General features: G+C 35.9%; 4 protein-coding genes across 8 annotated transcripts; 2 read left to right on the top strand and 2 right to left on the bottom strand.

The window, feature by feature from the left end:
- Positions 1-1047: 1047 nt before the first annotated feature.
- LOC103838965 (glyoxysomal processing protease, glyoxysomal) lies at positions 1048-5566 on the bottom strand. 2 transcript variants are annotated; one of them, XM_009115428.3, is made up of 14 exons: positions 5311-5566; positions 5173-5219; positions 4912-5086; positions 4784-4831; positions 4641-4700; positions 3689-3817; positions 3392-3502; positions 3164-3267; positions 2997-3082; positions 2809-2903; positions 2087-2726; positions 1806-1998; positions 1554-1645; positions 1048-1469 (listed from the first exon to the last, which is right to left on the bottom strand). In XM_009115428.3, exons 1-14 carry the CDS (start codon positions 5374-5376, stop codon positions 1219-1221), a joined length of 2097 nt encoding a protein of 698 aa, XP_009113676.1. In that variant the 5' UTR covers positions 5377-5566; the 3' UTR covers positions 1048-1218. The 2 variants fall into 2 exon arrangements, with proteins under 2 accessions (XP_009113676.1, XP_009113677.1); XM_009115429.3 differs by having other exon boundaries at positions 1219-1469; positions 2087-2723.
- Positions 5567-8156: 2590 nt separating this feature from the next.
- Positions 8157-9535, bottom strand: DRM1 (dormancy-associated protein 1). 2 transcript variants are annotated; one of them, XR_627254.3, is made up of 4 exons: positions 9279-9535; positions 8982-9195; positions 8628-8753; positions 8193-8475 (listed from the first exon to the last, which is right to left on the bottom strand). XR_627254.3 is itself a non-coding variant. In XM_009115427.3 (3 exons), exons 1-3 carry the CDS (start codon positions 9382-9384, stop codon positions 8439-8441), a joined length of 357 nt encoding a protein of 118 aa, XP_009113675.2. In that variant the 5' UTR covers positions 9385-9535; the 3' UTR covers positions 8157-8438. The 2 variants fall into 2 exon arrangements, 1 of the variants encoding a protein (XP_009113675.2); XM_009115427.3 differs by lacking the exon at positions 8628-8753 and having other exon boundaries at positions 8157-8475.
- A 238-nt stretch (positions 9536-9773) lies between these two features.
- On the top strand, positions 9774-16869 carry LOC103838963 (putative nuclease HARBI1). 3 transcript variants are annotated; one of them, XM_018655182.2, is made up of 4 exons: positions 9774-10387; positions 10969-11346; positions 11431-11484; positions 12900-13217. In XM_018655182.2, the coding sequence occupies exons 2-3, from the start codon at positions 10980-10982 to the stop codon at positions 11463-11465; spliced, it is 402 nt and encodes a 133-aa protein (XP_018510698.1). In that variant the 5' UTR covers positions 9774-10387; positions 10969-10979; the 3' UTR covers positions 11466-11484; positions 12900-13217. The 3 variants fall into 3 exon arrangements, with proteins under 3 accessions (XP_018510698.1, XP_033135116.1, XP_033135115.1); XM_033279225.1 differs by lacking the exon at positions 10969-11346 and having other exon boundaries at positions 12900-16869; XM_033279224.1 differs by having other exon boundaries at positions 9774-11346; positions 12900-16869.
- On the top strand, positions 11924-13003 carry LOC117127797 (glutathione S-transferase T3-like). The gene is made up of 2 exons (XM_033278468.1): positions 11924-12608; positions 12900-13003. The coding sequence occupies exons 1-2, from the start codon at positions 11924-11926 to the stop codon at positions 13001-13003; spliced, it is 789 nt and encodes a 262-aa protein (XP_033134359.1).
- Positions 16870-17078: the final 209 nt, after the last annotated feature.

Genomic DNA, 17078 nt, shown 5'->3' with positions numbered 1-17078 from the left:
ACAAATTCTCTAATATAAACATTGAGATCCACATGATCTAGATGTTTTCTCCCGGCAACGCTAATAAATGATTTAGAACGTATTCTTTTTTTTTTTTTTTGAATTATAGAGTTTCTCCAAAGGCTACCTAAGCCCAAGAAACTAATCTGTGTCGTCGGCGATGCTCAAATTTTAATCTCCTGGTGGCCGGGATTCGAACTCGTGATGGCAGATACCTCAGCTGAGGGTCCTTTACTACCAGAGCTAGAGGCCCCGGTTTTTTAGAACGTATTCAGCGCATATGATATTTTCTCACTATGAATTTCCTGTAAATTACTATCCTATAAAATAAAATAATGTTTGCATAAAGTATGTTTTATGATAGAAAAAATCAACCCACTTAGAAACGATCGGACAACGTCACGTGGTATGAGACCTTCAATCACTCTGAAAGTCATTCCAAGAGAACATGCTTAGCTCGATGTGTTTCAAACTTTCAATACTTCAACCCATGTCTCGATTACTGTTTCGCAGCTTTTACTTCTTAGTTAGGCATGGGCATTTGTTCAGGTCAAGATCTATGCTTAAATATTTACTGGGTCTTTTTATTTTGAGTTTATGGATTTTGGTTCAGGTCCAGATCCTACCAAAAACATGGTTGGGTATCTAAATGTATTTGAATATTTTGGATATATTTTCAATATTATGTATATTTTTAAAGTTCCAAGTTGATTTTCGGATACAGTTTCAGGTAGATTTTCAAAAATATTTTTTACATAAAATTCCGGTTCAAGTTTCATGATGATAATTTGATATTTTTAGGTACTTGAATTTTTTGAATTTGAAGTTTTTGAATTTTAATCCATCCAGACACAAACCAAAAAAATTCAAATACCCAATTGAGTCTAAATGTTGACCTGAACGTCTAGTCTTAGTAATATAACAACCGATCTCTGTGACAAAAAAAAAAAAAAAAAAAAAAAACAACCGATCTAAAAAGTAAGCAATTATGAATAGTTTAAACAGTTGTGGTTTCTGTTCAAAAATCGGATTTAGCCGCTAGGGAAAGTTGATGCAAGAAATATAGAATGAGGATTGATAAACAGTTGCAATCGTGTCACAAGTGTTTAAATATGTTACAAGCAGAGGAATCCAGAAACAGTACCAGCACATTGTAATCTTCATCCACAAGCTAAAGGAGAAATTGAAGATACAAACCCTGCAAAGAATGCCATTTTGTCATAACTTGCTTGGGATCACATCGCGGGAAAGCTTGGTCGGCTTTACAAACATCTCTTGGGACTCTGCAATGAACTTGGCAAACTGTGATCCTTTCTTTTGTTTGTTATTAACATCTTTCAGTAACTTTGGTAGATAGTGCGCAGTGTTTGGCTTAGGCTTTGGTGACAGTGATGGCATCAAAGCCCATATTGATGAGAGTTCTTCGTTTGGTTGATCTAGTGTTTGTAGGATCTCCATGTTTTGCATATCTGTTTACAAGACGACAAGCAAACACTTACTACTACTCTCCGCTATGTTTCCATATGCCAAAGAACAAACAAGATTAGACAAACCTTGTGCAAACTTGAAGATTGGTGCTAAGACTGCGCATGGGATGCTGAAGTTGAGATGCGGTATAATTGTCCCCGCTCCATGTCTTGCGTTGCTGCAGATACAAACAAAAACATAAACATTCTGCTGGAAGCAAAGCGATGAACAAATCAACTACAATCTGATTAAAGAAGACTTTAATCTTGTGTTAGCTTTGTCTAATCTAATGATTCATCTCGTGTACAAACTGTGTTTGAGAATGATCTTCTGTTTACCTGGTAACAAGTCCAATCATATGGCCACTTGAATTGACAACAGCACCACCACTACCACCAGGATGCACAGCAGCTGTTGTTTCTAGCATTGCAGGGAACTCTGTAGCATCTTGAAAACAGGGTTGCGTATACAATCTCTTCTTTGTGTGAACTACCTTTGCTACAACTCCGGAACAAACAGAAGGAGAAAGCCCTATTCACATATCAGAAATATTAGTAAACAGAACTGATTAACAAATCAGATTGAACAAGATAATCTTGGTATTAACGAAATCTTTTACCACATCTAGGTCCGAAGAGTCCATGTCCAACAACATGTGCCGGTGTTCCCAAAGGAGGAGAAGAAAAGTTGGCAGCAATAGGTGGGAGCTTTCCAGGAACATCTTCTAGCTGCAGTAAGGCAACATCTAACTGCTCCTTGCAGATATAGACCACTTTAGCAGGACACCAAGTCCAAAAATCTTGATCACACAATCGTACACGTATGTCTCTATGCCCACTCTGAAGGAAATTGTGCTTGTACTTCTTGACATGAAGATCTGCTGGAGCTTTTCGTGGGGATGTATGACTCTCCTGTTCCCAAAATCTACTTCTCGTGGAAGAAAACTCCTGAGCTCCTAAGACATGCGGTCTTAAACCATTGTCGTTTCCTTCACCATATACTACGCCACCTTTTCCAAACCTCCACGGCTCAAGAAGGTGAGCGTTTGTTAGTAGGAGACCTTGTTCGTTGAGAACAACACCGGATGCCCAGACACCGTCGTTAACCGTGATAAGACAAATCGATTCCATCGCTTTCCCAACAGCCACTTGTACAGGAATACTAGCATCTGGTTTGATACGTAATATCTCATCGGATGGTTCCTTAAGCAGTAAGTGGCTGCAAGCTGCTGTGATTGCTCCCCATGGAACCACCAGCTGCTACCGAAGGCTACAGTTTTGTATGAAACATTACAATAAAATTTCAATGAACACAAACGAAGTGGAGTAGGCGTTGACAAACCTGGACTTCAACGCCACTGTTCTTTTGCCTTAGCGGTCGAATCAGAATGCCAATTAAGTGACCATTCTTACCAAACACCGGAGCTCCTTCCATACCTGAAAGAAACCAAAACAAATTTTAGCTACTTGAGAAGAGACAAATAAAGCATTACATATATATGAACTACTGAAAAGGGTACTACTACACACCAGGGAGACATCGAACATCAGCTATCATCAGTGAGTTCTTTAGCGATCCAGACGAGTAGCAGTTTGAGATGGAACCAGTTGATACGCTGTTACAAATCAGTTTTAGATTCTCAGCGTTGAAAGGTGATTCTGATGATCTATAACTGACTAAAATGTAGCAACGCTACCTGTTAAAAAAGTGTAGAGGAGAAAGGATCCCAAAAGGAGAGCCAAGTGTTAAGAGTGTATCACCCTTGCTACTTGGGGAAGCGAGAGATATGTTTGGCTGATCCTGATTCACAGAAATTGCATCACCAAGTATTAATCTAAAATGGTTAGACATAGATTATAAAGGCACTGTATCACTAAGATGAATTATAAATCAGAAAGAATGCAATGGGGAGTAAAATAATTACCAATAAGCTTAAAGAGACTCCTAGAAGAGCCATTCGAGTGGCAGACTTGGCCATAAACTTAGCATCATTTGGCTCATCACGTTGCATCAAGGGCTTGCTGTAATGTTTCATCTGGAAGAAGTATCGAGAACTGAATCTCAGTAAAGTAGAAAGAATATTTTCATTTCAAAGAAGAAAATACAAAATAACGCTTCATATCTTCTATTTACTCGAGAGATTACAGGCAGAAATTCTATTTGATCAGAATGTTTCCTTTGCAAAAAAACTAGCTAGCCATCAAAGAGTCATTTGACTTACATTGGTTGAAGGCTGAGAAACGGTATCACCAGAGACCAAAGACCAACCAACATCCCAACCAGAATCTTTTGAACCAACAGAAGTCTCAATAAGAGACTGGAGTGCAGCAGAAGATGCAGGGACATCAACCTTGTAGCATATTAATTAAAAATTAGAAGTGGGATATACCGTTAGAAAAAAATTAGAATAGCACGACAGTGTGACTAATTGTTTGAACCTTGAATCATAGGATAGTTGAGAGGCACGAAAATGCAATCAATTAACGGAACCCTAACTTCGCTGGATTAGATACATAGGCGCATACGAGAGTTGATCTATGAATCTAGTTGAACTAAATCGATTAGGTCGTTAATGCTTGTCTAACGAAGTATCGATCGATGCTCAGGCCATAGCATCGATCGACACTCGCTCAAAGTCAACAAGCGACAACTGAGACTGGACTTAGACATCTGATTATCAATTGCATGCGAAAACTGGATTGCTTACTTATTAAAATCGAGTTCTAGAATTAATCTATAAACCATTAGCATCTTTGAATTGTAGTTTTGAATCTCTTGATTGATAAATCCCTAGGTCTAGCTATTTCTCCTAACTCTTTACAACCTCAATCAACCAATCGAACAAATACTTTGTTCACCTTGCTTTTATTTATTTACTGTTTTCATATTTATTACCTATTAAACTTGTTTGCCTAGCATAACCTTGATTTCTATAGTTCCCTAGCACCTTGTGGATTCGATCCCTAAGTACTACGATTGAATCTCTTATTTGAGAAAGTAATTCACTCGTTAGGATAATTTGAGTGATATCAAATTTGGCACCGTTGCCGGGGAGTTGGAGCTATTAGATATTTGGAGGAAATCTCAATTTCAGTAGCTTCATAAACCATCACCCACAGGGAGGTAACAAGAGTGCTTCAAATAGCAAGAAAGACTATAAATTTCAAACATACCAGGGAAAGAAGTTGCGCAGGAACCCAAAAAGGATCTTCCTTCTCCGAGTTTAACTGACCCTGACAAGAATAAGTATCTGTATTGTATCACACCCTGAAATCTCCAAAAACACTCAACCATTCAACATAAGCTACGCTCATACCTCCACCATAATCTCAATCCGAGCACCAGGAATCAACTTCACCGGCTCCTTTACAAGAAAAAAATGACACCAATATTAAACTAGCACATCAAGCTCACTGAAAGCCAACTTAATCATGTATATCTAACCTGAGAGATGCTAGTTCTATGTCCCAACGTTAAGAAGGGCTCAACAAGAGAGGCAACAGTCAAAACCAGCGCCATGTCCTGACCATCTTCACACAAAAGCTTGGCTGAGACATCACCAGTCAAGATACTTCTTGGAAACAACATCCCAGAAGCTGAAAGTGTTGTATTCCCAGAACTTCCCCCAAAAAAACACACATAAAAGTTTCAGACACATTGATAGAAACAAAAAAAAGTTTGAAGCTTTGAGATGAGTATGCTCACTTGTATTGGTGAAAAGCATGTTTCCTCATCTTTAATCCCTTTGGGTCCTTCAATATAAACACAGAATCATCAACAATCCCTTCGTTTCGATAAGATAAGATTATACGAATTGGGGTGAGATGGGGGAAGAGAGATTACAGGGCCTTGGAGTTTGACCAAGACGGCGAAGTTCCGGGAAAAGGTGAAAACTTTGGATGGATCCATGATCGAGAGAGAAGGTAAGATTGGATTACAGAGTAAATTAACAACGAACTCAGGCAGAATTGGTTTGAGGTTTGGATTTGGTAAGGAAACGACAAGAGGATAGGTTATCTCATCGAGGAGAGGGCGGCTAGGCGACCATTTAATACTGTATTCAATCAGAAATAAAATATTTACAATATTTTCATTTAGTACATATTTGCAGCCAAAAAAAAAAAGACTATTTGAAATCTAAACTAAAAGATTGAAAAAAATAAAGATAAACATGTCGTTTTACTCGTATTGCAATCTTTAGACTTTTGTGTTTGTCAAATTATCAACAATCTATTTTGAAAATGACTCCTTAACCATTTAATGGGTTTGGTATCCTATAAAGAGATTTTGTTAAGCCCTAAGGAGAATATTTGTTTTCGGTAGATCGGTGAATCTCAATGAGTTCGAAAGAGCAATGTTTCCTAGGCATTTTCAGAATCAATAGGGTACTTGCGTTCTACGTCGCATTTTTATTTGGATTAGTTAACTTTAAAAAAAAAAAAATTTAGCCGGGGGCACATGACATTATTGATCATAACGTAAGTCTGCTCATGTTGCTTTACCAAAATTATCAGCAAGATTTCATTAAAATCCCAAACCATACTCCACACTTTCTTCCTATTAACTGTGATCCTCATTAACCTCTTCCACACCGTTTGACGGTGCTATGGTACATGATGACCATAATCACAATAAAACACGGCATAGCTAGTCTATAAGTAATCTGGATGTTCACCTACGAAGGACTCTACCAATAAACCTTCATAGAAAATAACTAAACCATCATTACTCCTAGGGTGGGCAAAAAAACGGGAACCGAAGTGCCAAACCAAACAGACCCGAAAAAAAATCTGAACCGAACTAAACCCAAATTTATGAATTATTCAATTGGGTACTAAAATTTTATACCCGAAGAACCGGAACCGGCCCCGTACAGAACCGAGAACCGAATAATATCCATATAGAACCGGATAAAAAACCCTTATATAGTTACCTTATACATTAATATCTTTATAGTGTATACTCTTATTTTTTTATACTCTTACTTTTTTTTATTGATCAGCAGTTTATACACTTTCAAAATTTTGAATTTTTTTTTTCATTCACAGTTTTGATTCTCCAAAAAAATCTCTTCAACTTCCAACTTAGTTCTGGAAAACGAGAATATGATGAGATTCTGGTAAAATATTGTGTCTCATAGTCTCTTTTGTCTTTACGTTAGTTTTAGCTTAGTTCCTACGATTCTTCCATTTATGGGTTTTGTGTTTCATCGTTTGAGTTTTTCATTTCTAATTTTGTTAGTTACATATTGTAACAGGTACTTATTGGATGCTTGATGGTTTTCTCTGCTGGATTGGTGTTTTTCCACTTTTGAATGTTTTATTTTTAACTCTTTGGCGTTTGCTTGTTTAAAAAACTTGTGTTTTTTATGTTTTATTCACATAATTTGGATTGTGGTTTCTGAATGAGAAAATCGTTTGAATATTATTTTGGTAAACTTGTGTTTTTTGGATGTTTTATTCGCACAATTTGGATTGTGGTGTATGAATGAGAAAATCGTTTGAATGTTATTTTGGTATTAGTTTTGATTCAATTATTTGCAAATACATCAGATTAATTTGGGTAAAGTAACCATTAATAACCGAACCCAATTGGAACCATTTTATTCTGGTTCTAACATGGTTACCAAACTTCAAGAACCGAGAACCGAAAGAACCGATCTGATATGACCCGAAATTTTAATGGTTCTTTAATGGTTACCAGACTACAAGAACTGAAAAAATCAAGAGAACCAAGAACCGAAAGAACCGAATCGAAGAACCGAACGCCCATGCCTAATTACTCCTTTTAGGTTCTATTGTGTAAAACCATTTGTAGCCCAAACTAATATGTTAATCCAAAATATTTTATTGGAAATAAAATGCCAGGAAAACTGCATTTGTCGTTTGTTAACGTTTGGCATTGCGTAATGTTCATGATGGTCCCATCTCATAATTGTGCTAATTTTTCAATCTTCTTTATGAGCCACAGTTCATTCCTCAAGCTTGAAAGTTGAAGTCATCTTTGGGGAAGATTGTACATTCCACAAAAAAAAAACAACACTCTTTCACTACCATAAACCACCAACATTTTAGTAAAATAACACAATCTATAAACAAAATTTTATTAGCATTAATTAGGAAAGCATTAAAGTTAAAGCATAGATATTTCACTATCAAATCTAACGATGTAGTTAAGATTCAACCTCCAATTCACGTTACAATTTATCTTTTCAAACTGTTATTCTATAGTACTTCACGTTACAAGTTACAGCTACAAAATACACAAAAAACAAACTTACAAAACCCTGCCCAAAATGATAGTGTCCATACATATTTTTATCTTCACGAAGGACCTTCATTCCATAAATACCTAGACCACCATTACTCTATTAGGGTTCTATTGTGTGAACTGTGAAACCATTTGTAACCCAAACTAGTATGTCAAATCCAAAATAAACACAAGCAATACTTTGTTTTCATTAGAACTAAAATGCCATGGAAACTGCATTTTGTCGTATGGTAACCTTTGACATTGCCCATTTGTTCATGGGTTCCATCTGATAATTGTTCTAAATTTTTAATCTTCTTTATGAGCCTCAAATCATTCCTCAAGCTTCAAAGTTGAAGTAATTTTTGGACAAGATTGTGCATTCCACCAAAAAACAACAATCTTTCACTACCAATCAAACCACCAACATTTTACTAAAATAACACAATATATAAACATGATTTTATTAGCATTAGTAGAAACACAAAAGCAGATGCATGTTCACTATCAAAACCAAACGAGATAGTGAAGACTCAACCTCTCCACTTGCAAGTTACTACAAAAACACACAAAAGAAACTTGCAAACCAAGCCCAAAAAGGAAAACTTATTGCATAGGTGGAAGACAGTTATATAAACAAGCAAAACCTAGACAGACACGTGACGGTAGATCTAGACACCATATTTACATCACCCACTTGTGTCACTCCCATTGACTCGCTTTTAACGGTGCTGACTCCTTGACTCGCCGCTGTACAACCTGCGACACGTGCAATCAACAAGTAAACCATCAACTGATCTAAACTCTCTGATTCTGAAGCTACGTAACAACCAACGGCTGTGATACAATAAAAAAGGATTGTATTTCCCATCTTTGGTTACTTCGATGCTATAGAGAGTTCATGACTATACCATATGCACAATAAAGGAGGTGGTTGATATGGTAAAACAGAATAATGTTTTATTGGTTTTCATTTAATCCACGCGCCTACTAAACACAGTGCCACGTGTTCCTTCCTTTGAGCTTCGTTATCATCGCTGACACATAAATAACTCATACCAAGATATCAGTAAATTAAAACGAACCAAACCGTTCCTAGATTTATCCGGTTCGGTACTTTAACTAGTTTCAAAAGTCAGAATCATAAAAGCTGACCCGATCACATGACTTGTTCCTCTATATTATGATTTATGATCATGACATCTAAGATTTAAAGTCTTAAGCATATGACTTCATAGAAAATAACATATAAATAATGAACTCACCAGTCGTAGACGGATGGAGAATTTGGGTGGGCTGGTTTATCAAAGATGTTGGAGCCGATGGCTCTTGTGGCGAGATTGCTTCCAGGATTAAAGACGCTCCTCCACACGTTATCCTTATGTGGCGTTGTCGGAGTGGTCGGAGTAGTTGGAGTTCCGGGGCTCACTACCGTCGGCATAGTCAACGACCTATGCATCACCTTGTTGCTTCCTTCTCCTATATATTTCCATACACACTAATTAATCTCTAGTTATGTTTACAACCAATCTAGAAAGTGCTTAACATAGTAATGATGATACCTCTGATATTAATGGGTTGGGTGGTGATTTTACGGAGGCGGGCTAGGCCACGGTCAGGTTGAGGTCCGGCAACAACATCATCCCAAAGCTTATCTAGCAGAACCATTTTATTTTTATTTGATTTCGTTTTTTTTTGCTCCTGAGTACTTTTTGTAGAGAGAGATGTGGAGTAAGCTTTTGGTAGTGGTTTATGACTTTTATAGACAGCTTCTCAAAATATCTTGATTATTTATCTATTAAAATTGTTTTTCCACTACTGACCATGCCATTTAAAACAATTCGATTTCAGTTTCTTATTGCAAATTTTATTACTAGTGAATTTTCAACTACCTCACATAACTGTATTTTAAAATTAATCTAATTACATATATGTTTATGTCTTATATTTAATCAGAATATGTTACATTGAAATTCTTCTGATATATGATATTTGCGAAAAGATATTTATACTATTATTTTTGAAACCTCTAGACTATATAATTCTCGACCATAATTTAAAGTACATTAAATTTTACTGTAAATTGACCTAAATAGCAATTCTTTAATCGTTGGGCTCTCATTATGCGTTTCATGCTTAATTTTACATTTACAGTGTCCGATTTTAATTAAAGATATACGTGATTACATGAGAAATATTTGACTAAGGTAAGAAGTGCAAAAATACTAATTTTAGGAAGTTCAAAAAGTAATCTTAGGAACAAAAGACAATAAGTGAGGAGGTTGTGGAAATATAAAAGTGCAAGTGGAGTATGATGGAGATATAGATAAGGTCGAGGAGTCATGAAATGGGACCAATAAACTAAAGTATCCAAAGACTAAGAGCATGTACAACGCTGCTCCTTAGAGCATTCCTTAAGATAAATCCTTAAGGTTTTGGATTAAACAAACATTAAAAAAACTGGAGGAACGAAGGATTAATCCTTCGTTAAGAGAACGAAGGAGCAAGTCCTTCATGCGCTGGCAACAGCTGATTGGTTCCGGTTTAGGGTTGGTTTGGTTAGGGGGTGGAAATAACGCGAGCCGCGTCATTTTATCGTTTCAAGGAAAAAAAAAAGCAGAGTCGAGAGAGAGGCGATAACAGAGGCGATTCGCGATCGACTTTCTTCAAGGTGAATCCAAGCTTGTAGTTTATTTTTTTTCCTTCTCTGGTTGATGCATGTCGATTTCATCACTAGATAGGGTTCAATTGTTTGGTTTTAATAGCTTTAGGGTTTCAAATCAGATTTGGGATTTCAATCGAAATTAGAGTTTTCTTCTGGGTTTAAAATTTTCTTCTTTTTGAATTCGCTTGTTTGTTGTTAACGACGCGATTAAAGGTTAGTTATTGGGAATTTATATAGATTTGTAGTTTTCTTCTCGGTTTGCTCTTGATACTCATCTTCTATATCCTCTTGTCTACCATCTTTGCTGACCACTCTAGGTGTCTCTCTTTCTGTCTCTCGATTTTATTGGACTTTTTGGATTTGCTTCTTATCATCACCGTTTATGTTTCATATTGACTCGTCGTATGTTTTGAACCCACTACCAGAGTTTAGGAATGTTTTAGTTCTTGTCTTTGTTACGGATTATAATTCTTAGTTTTGCTTGTTGTAGTCATGTTTTACTTTTGCTTGTTGTATGTATTGCTCGAACACTGATTATCTTTGTGATTGTTGTTGTGTATCTTCGCTTACTTGATTTTTTATTTCAGTTTTAAGAAACATGGGCCAAGACTATAGCTACACCCAGCCTTCATCATCAGATGAGTTTGATAATACATCACTTTTTCTTGCGGAAGCCGCTATGTACGCCGATGAAGCTGAGAGTAGCTACAACCGTGCTCAGCCGGTTCACTACCCACCTCAGCCGGTTCAGAACTTCTGCGGAGGACATGCTACTGCGGAGGAGATGCTTGACTTTCAGACACAGCTGAGGCTGCTTAAGGATCAAGTTAATGAGACTCACCAGAACCTGGGTAAGCTGGAGAAGACCGTGTGTGATGAGTTATCGCAGAAGAAAGCGTTGGTTACAAAATGCTTTGCATTGGTAGTTTGTCTTCTGTTCTGCGTTTTGGTGTTAATTCTTGGAGGTTAGTTTCATTCGTTCTGTTTTTTGAATGTTTTTCTTGTTATTTTTTTTAAAAAATTAACCTGTTTTATTGGATGTTTTCCAGGAAGAGCTTTGAAGGATTACAAGAAGAGTATCTGACCTCGACACTGTCTTTAAGGTTAGACACTGTACAACATCGTACTCTCTTAGAAAAATAACTGACAACGCTGCTGTCTTTAAAGTGAAACTCTTTGTGTTAAATGTTTTTAACCTTCCTAAATCCTCAGATTTGATTGGTTATTAAACGTTATTACAATGGTACTTGTTTGGTTGTAGAGAACTTATTGGTAAAATGTTTCTAGTAGAGAAACATTTATAAGTGAGATTTGATTGGTGATAAATGCTATCTGCTCTAACTACTTAGACTAAAACGTTATTACAATGGTACTTGTTTGGTTGTAGAGAACTTATTGCTAAAAGTGAGATTTGATTGGTGCTATCTGTTCTAACTACTTAGATTTAATTGGCTTTAAATTCTTACTTGTAGCTCGCTTATATAAGGCATGTGTAGTCAATGTATAAGGCGTAGATTTGAATGCTGATTCCTTTTTCTTACAATGAATAACACCGGTGGTTATGTTAACCTCATGTATAGTCAATGTTCTATTGACCTTGATTCACCCGAACGAGTTTGGCTCGGTAGCCAAGCTACCGAGCCTGTTGTCGAGTCTGGTGAGCCTGTTGTCGGGTCTGGTGAGCCTGTTGTCGACTCTGCTATCAACAGCCGGAGGAAATGGACACCGCAAGAGGATAAAATACTTATTGGTGCCTGGCTCAACACCAGTAAAGATCCAGTGGTGGGCAATGAGCAGAGAGCTGGTAAGTTCTGGCAGAGGATTATCGAGTACTACAATGCAAGCCCTCAACTCGTGGGGACAATACCGAGAGAGATTATTCCGGCCAAGAAGAGGTGGGGTAGGATTAACGATCAAGTCTCCAAGTTCGTTGGTTGCTATGACCACGCTATGAGGGAGCAGAGAAGTGGTCAAAATGATGATGACCTCATGAAAGCTGCACTAGACTACTTCTTCAATGATCAAGGCCACAAGTTCGGTCTGGAACACGCCTGGAGGGAGTTGAGGCATGACCAGAAATGGTGCTCCACTATTGTCGATAATGACGGTGGGAAGGAAAAGCGGAAGCTAGTCTTGGAGGTTGATACAGACGAGGAAGTGGGACAACAAGAGGGGAGACCGATCGGGGTCAAGGCTGCGAAAGCAGCTACAAAGAAGAAGAAGAGTGGTAAAGAAGAGGAGTTGTCACATCTACAAGTCATCATGGAGATGAAACAAAATATGTTTAACCAGAAATTACTCCATCGTTTATTAGCCAAAAAAGAGCCATTAACTGAGTTGGAAACATCTCTCAAACTCAAACTTATGTCTGATATGGTATGATGTTATTCTTGTTTGTTTGCGTAGTAGATACATGTCGGCTTGTGTTGCTTTGCAAAGTCTTTTATTACAATGGTACTTGTTGCGTAGATACATGTCGTGTTGTGTTGCTTTACTAAGTCTTGTCTTTTTGTTTCAGGTTCAACAGTAGGACATGTGAACCAAGTCACGGGTGAATTTGGAGTTGTGAAACCAAGTCACGGGTTTGCTTTGTTTCCATCACTTCTTCCTTCACTTCTATAAATTTGTGTCTCGTTTGCTTTGTTTCCATCACTTCTTCCTTCCTTCCTTTAATTTCCGTTTGCTACTACTCTTGACAAGAAGGTGTAATCTTGTTGCTACCAAGTTGTTGTATTCACTAGCTTCTGTTTTAATTAGGTAACTCTATCTCTTAACGACTTCTTGTAATATATTTGACTTGCTTAAGTTGATGTAATGTAACTTGCTTCTGCATTAAGACTCATTTATATTCGGATAGCTTCATTTGATGAAACAATCATGTAGTAATTGTTTTAAAGAAACGGATCACTTCATTTGATGAAACAATCATGTAGTAATTGTTTTAAAGAAACGGATCACATCATTTAACATGAATCGCAATCTAACAAGAAAAACATGAAAACGGATCACTTCATTTTGCATAATTATTACCGATCATAGTCTATATAAAATATATTTGAGTGTTTAAAAAATTTAAAAAATTTGTTAAATGATAATTTTAGAATTTTAGAATTTGAGTACTCTCCTAATAGTTGATAATTTTAGAAATTTACAAGAATTTCTTGGACCAACCACTTTGAGATTACAAGAATTTTACAAAAAAATTTAAAAAAAATTAGTGGCAAGTCTTTTTAAAGGTTGTACATAATTTTATTATTTTCCGAACCAGGATATCTAGATATGTCATCATCGAGTTCATCCGATGAAGTCGATGAAAGATTAGACGAAATTTGCGACGAATACTTGGAAGAAACATACAACGACATAGTGGAGGCCCAAAGCAGACCGCAAAGGAGACGTGCTTATGTAGAACGAAACCGTGAAACAGGACAAGACCGCTTATGGAATGACTATTTCAGCGAAGATGCGACATTCTCGTCTCAATTATTCAGACGCCGTTTCCGCATGAATAAGAGATTATTCTTGCGTCTTGTTCATGGTCTATCAGAGCGCTTTCCATTTTTTCAGCAAAGAAGAGATGCGACCGGGAGGTGGGGTCTTACTGCACTTCAAAAATGTACTGCAGCTATTCGTCTGCTTGCTTATGGTACTGCGGCTGACACCGTTGACGAATATCTCCGACTTGGTGAGACCACTGCACTTTCATGTTTACATAATTTCACTGACGGAATAATACAATTATTCGGAATTGAGTATCTACGACGACCCACACCGGAGGATCTTCAACGACTACTCGATATTGGAGAGGCACGAGGGTTTCCTGGGATGGTCGGGAGCATTGACTGTATGCATTGGGAGTGGAAAAATTGCCCAACCGCTTGGAAAGGTCAGTACACACGTGGATCAGGAAAACCGACAATTGTCTTAGAGGCTGTAGCTTCACAAGATCTTTGGATATGGCACGCTTTTTTTGGTCCTCCAGGTACCTTAAATGATATCAATGTCCTCGATCGGTCTCCTGTTTTTGATGACATTTTACAAGGTCGAGCTCCCAGGGTAAAGTATGTGGTCAACGGACACATGTATAAGTTGGCGTACTATCTGACAGACGGTATATATCCAAAATGGTCAACATTTATCCAATCTATCACCCTCCCTCAAAGTCCTCAACAACAGTTATTTGCTAAAGTCCAAGAAGCAACCCGAAAAGATGTGGAGCGGGCTTTTGGAGTATTGCAAGCTCGATTTGCGATTGTGAGAAACCCGGTAAAAACTTTGGAAAATGAAAAGATAGGGAAGATTATGAGAGCATGTATCATACTCCACAATATGATAGTCGAAGATGAACGGGATGGATACTCTCGTATTGATATATCTGAATTTGAAGAAGGAGACGTCCCCAGATGTTCAGAGGTGGAAACGGAGAGGCCAACAAATCTGAATAATATCTTTCCGAGTCGGAATGATCTTCGTGATAGGCAAATGCATGAACAATTGAAAAATGATTTAATTCAAAATATTTGGAATAAATTTGGTGATGAAGATTAGGAATTATTCTATCTTTATGTAAAATTATTTTTTTTTCTTTACTTGTTGTATTTTTATGTTTAATTAATGTATTTTATGTTTAATTATTGTATTTTATGTTTATTTATTGTATTTTATGTTAAGTTATTGTATTTAATCATCTAATATATAAAATTTATATTTCACTAAACCAAAAAAAAAAAAAAATAACCTAAGGATTCCAACTTAGGGATCACCATTGTACACACATTTCTCAACAAGAATCCTTAACTATTAAGAAAAAAAAAAAAAACTATTATTCTAATCCTAAGGACTCCACAATGAGTACCACCATTGTGGATGCTCTAAAGAGCCGTGAAATAATCACAAGGTAACATATTTTCTTGTTTATTTTCTTTTGACAACGCTTCCCCCAGATGAATAGAAAAAAATAAATAAAATAAAAATAAACTTTTACTTGGAAAAACGGAAAAAATAAAATATTTTTTTTTGTTCATTTAATTTTTCATCAGAATTGTCAGAAAATTTTTTTCTTTATAAATTCATTCCTTTATAAAAAATTTCCGAAGAAATGATGTTAATACTTTAACCAAAAAATTAATTTAAATGGGCAAAAAAAATGATATAAATTTTAAGAAACAAAGAATTTACCGTAATTTTATTTTAATATAGTCATCAATTAGAACCAAATGCAATGAAGCTTCATCAAATTCAAAATACCTAATTTTCACTTTTCCATAGCCACAATAACTAACTGCCTTCGCAAACTACTTGTAGTTTCTTTTCAGTCTTTTCTATAATGAATCATGACGACTCCAAGATTTCATGCAGTCACCCATTCATTCCAAATCAAAATTAACTTGATTAACAAAGAAATTTATCATTATTTTTTTTCAAAGTTGCAGCCTTGTAGATTTTGTCATCTTTTATCCAAACTCTGGATGTGAGATGATGCATAGAAACTAAACACATATTTAAGGTGTTAATAACTAGATTATATCCTCATCTTTAATTGGAAACGTAAGAAAAACACAAATCTATTATCATTCACAAATGTCCAAAAGCATGGGAAGTTGTCCCGATATGGGCAGCCACACTGGGACCCACAATGAAGGTGAAAGATACTGAGTGAGACGGACACGTGGGCCGTCAGAAGTTGCCATCACATGACTCGGTTTTACCATAGATCACAAGTATAATCTAATTTTCAATCTCATTACCAAAGAGAATCTTACGCAATTCCACAAAAAACTAATATAATATAATATATAGTTACAGCATCAAAAGAAAAGATAACCAAAGGAGAATCGAGATTCTTCCATTCCACATGGTGCTTACAGATTGCAATGTTTTAGATCGCTCCACAAGCCATCCGTTGACTTCAAAAGCAAATGGTTTAAATAGCCCAAATTCACGCACCCACTATAAGAATTTTTTTGTTTTTGCATTTGTTTCTCCAATTTAAGTTATAGGAAAATGGACTTCTAAACCCAAGCCCATGTGCTATTATCATATCTACGACAATGGCCCATTTTTTATTAAGTGTCATTGACCGAGGAAACCTATATAATAACTTACTTGGTAATAATCCGCGCATTGAACAAAATGTGATAATTAGTTTTATTATTTTTTAATAAAAAGATATTAATCTGTTTAATTTGGATATCGGTTCGGTTTTAAATTATTTTTTAGTTTTTAATCTCCTAAAATATAACTATCATTTTAATCAATATTTATTTAGTTTGTTCGGTTAAAATGTTTGATGTTTTTGTTTTTTTTTTCCTGTAATAATCAATTATTATTATTTGTTTGTTTTCATGTTATGAATCTTAGATAGTCGCAATGTCGAACCAATGATTTCATATTATAGTTTCAAAACGAATAATAGTTAAAAAAAAAGAAAAACAAAATTATTAAAACAAATCATTTTACTACAGTTTGGTCGATAGTGAAAGACGAATGAAGAAAAAGAATATTTTAACTTTCAAAAAATTAGATATTTCAGTTGTGGTAAATACTTAGTTATAATGTGTTCACGTCAATGTGCACATGTATGTGTATGTAAAAGAATATAAAGATGGTTGATAAATATATAAATATATTGTTAATTAATATTAAATGATATTTTTTCAAAATAATACATGAAAAATAAAATTCTTAAAATGAAATT

The sequence above is a fragment of the Brassica rapa genome, chromosome A09 (assembly GCF_000309985.2).
Source record: "Brassica rapa cultivar Chiifu-401-42 chromosome A09, CAAS_Brap_v3.01, whole genome shotgun sequence".
Lineage (NCBI taxonomy): Eukaryota > Viridiplantae > Streptophyta > Magnoliopsida > Brassicales > Brassicaceae > Brassica > Brassica rapa.
This window is presented reverse-complemented; position numbering and strand designations above follow the sequence as displayed.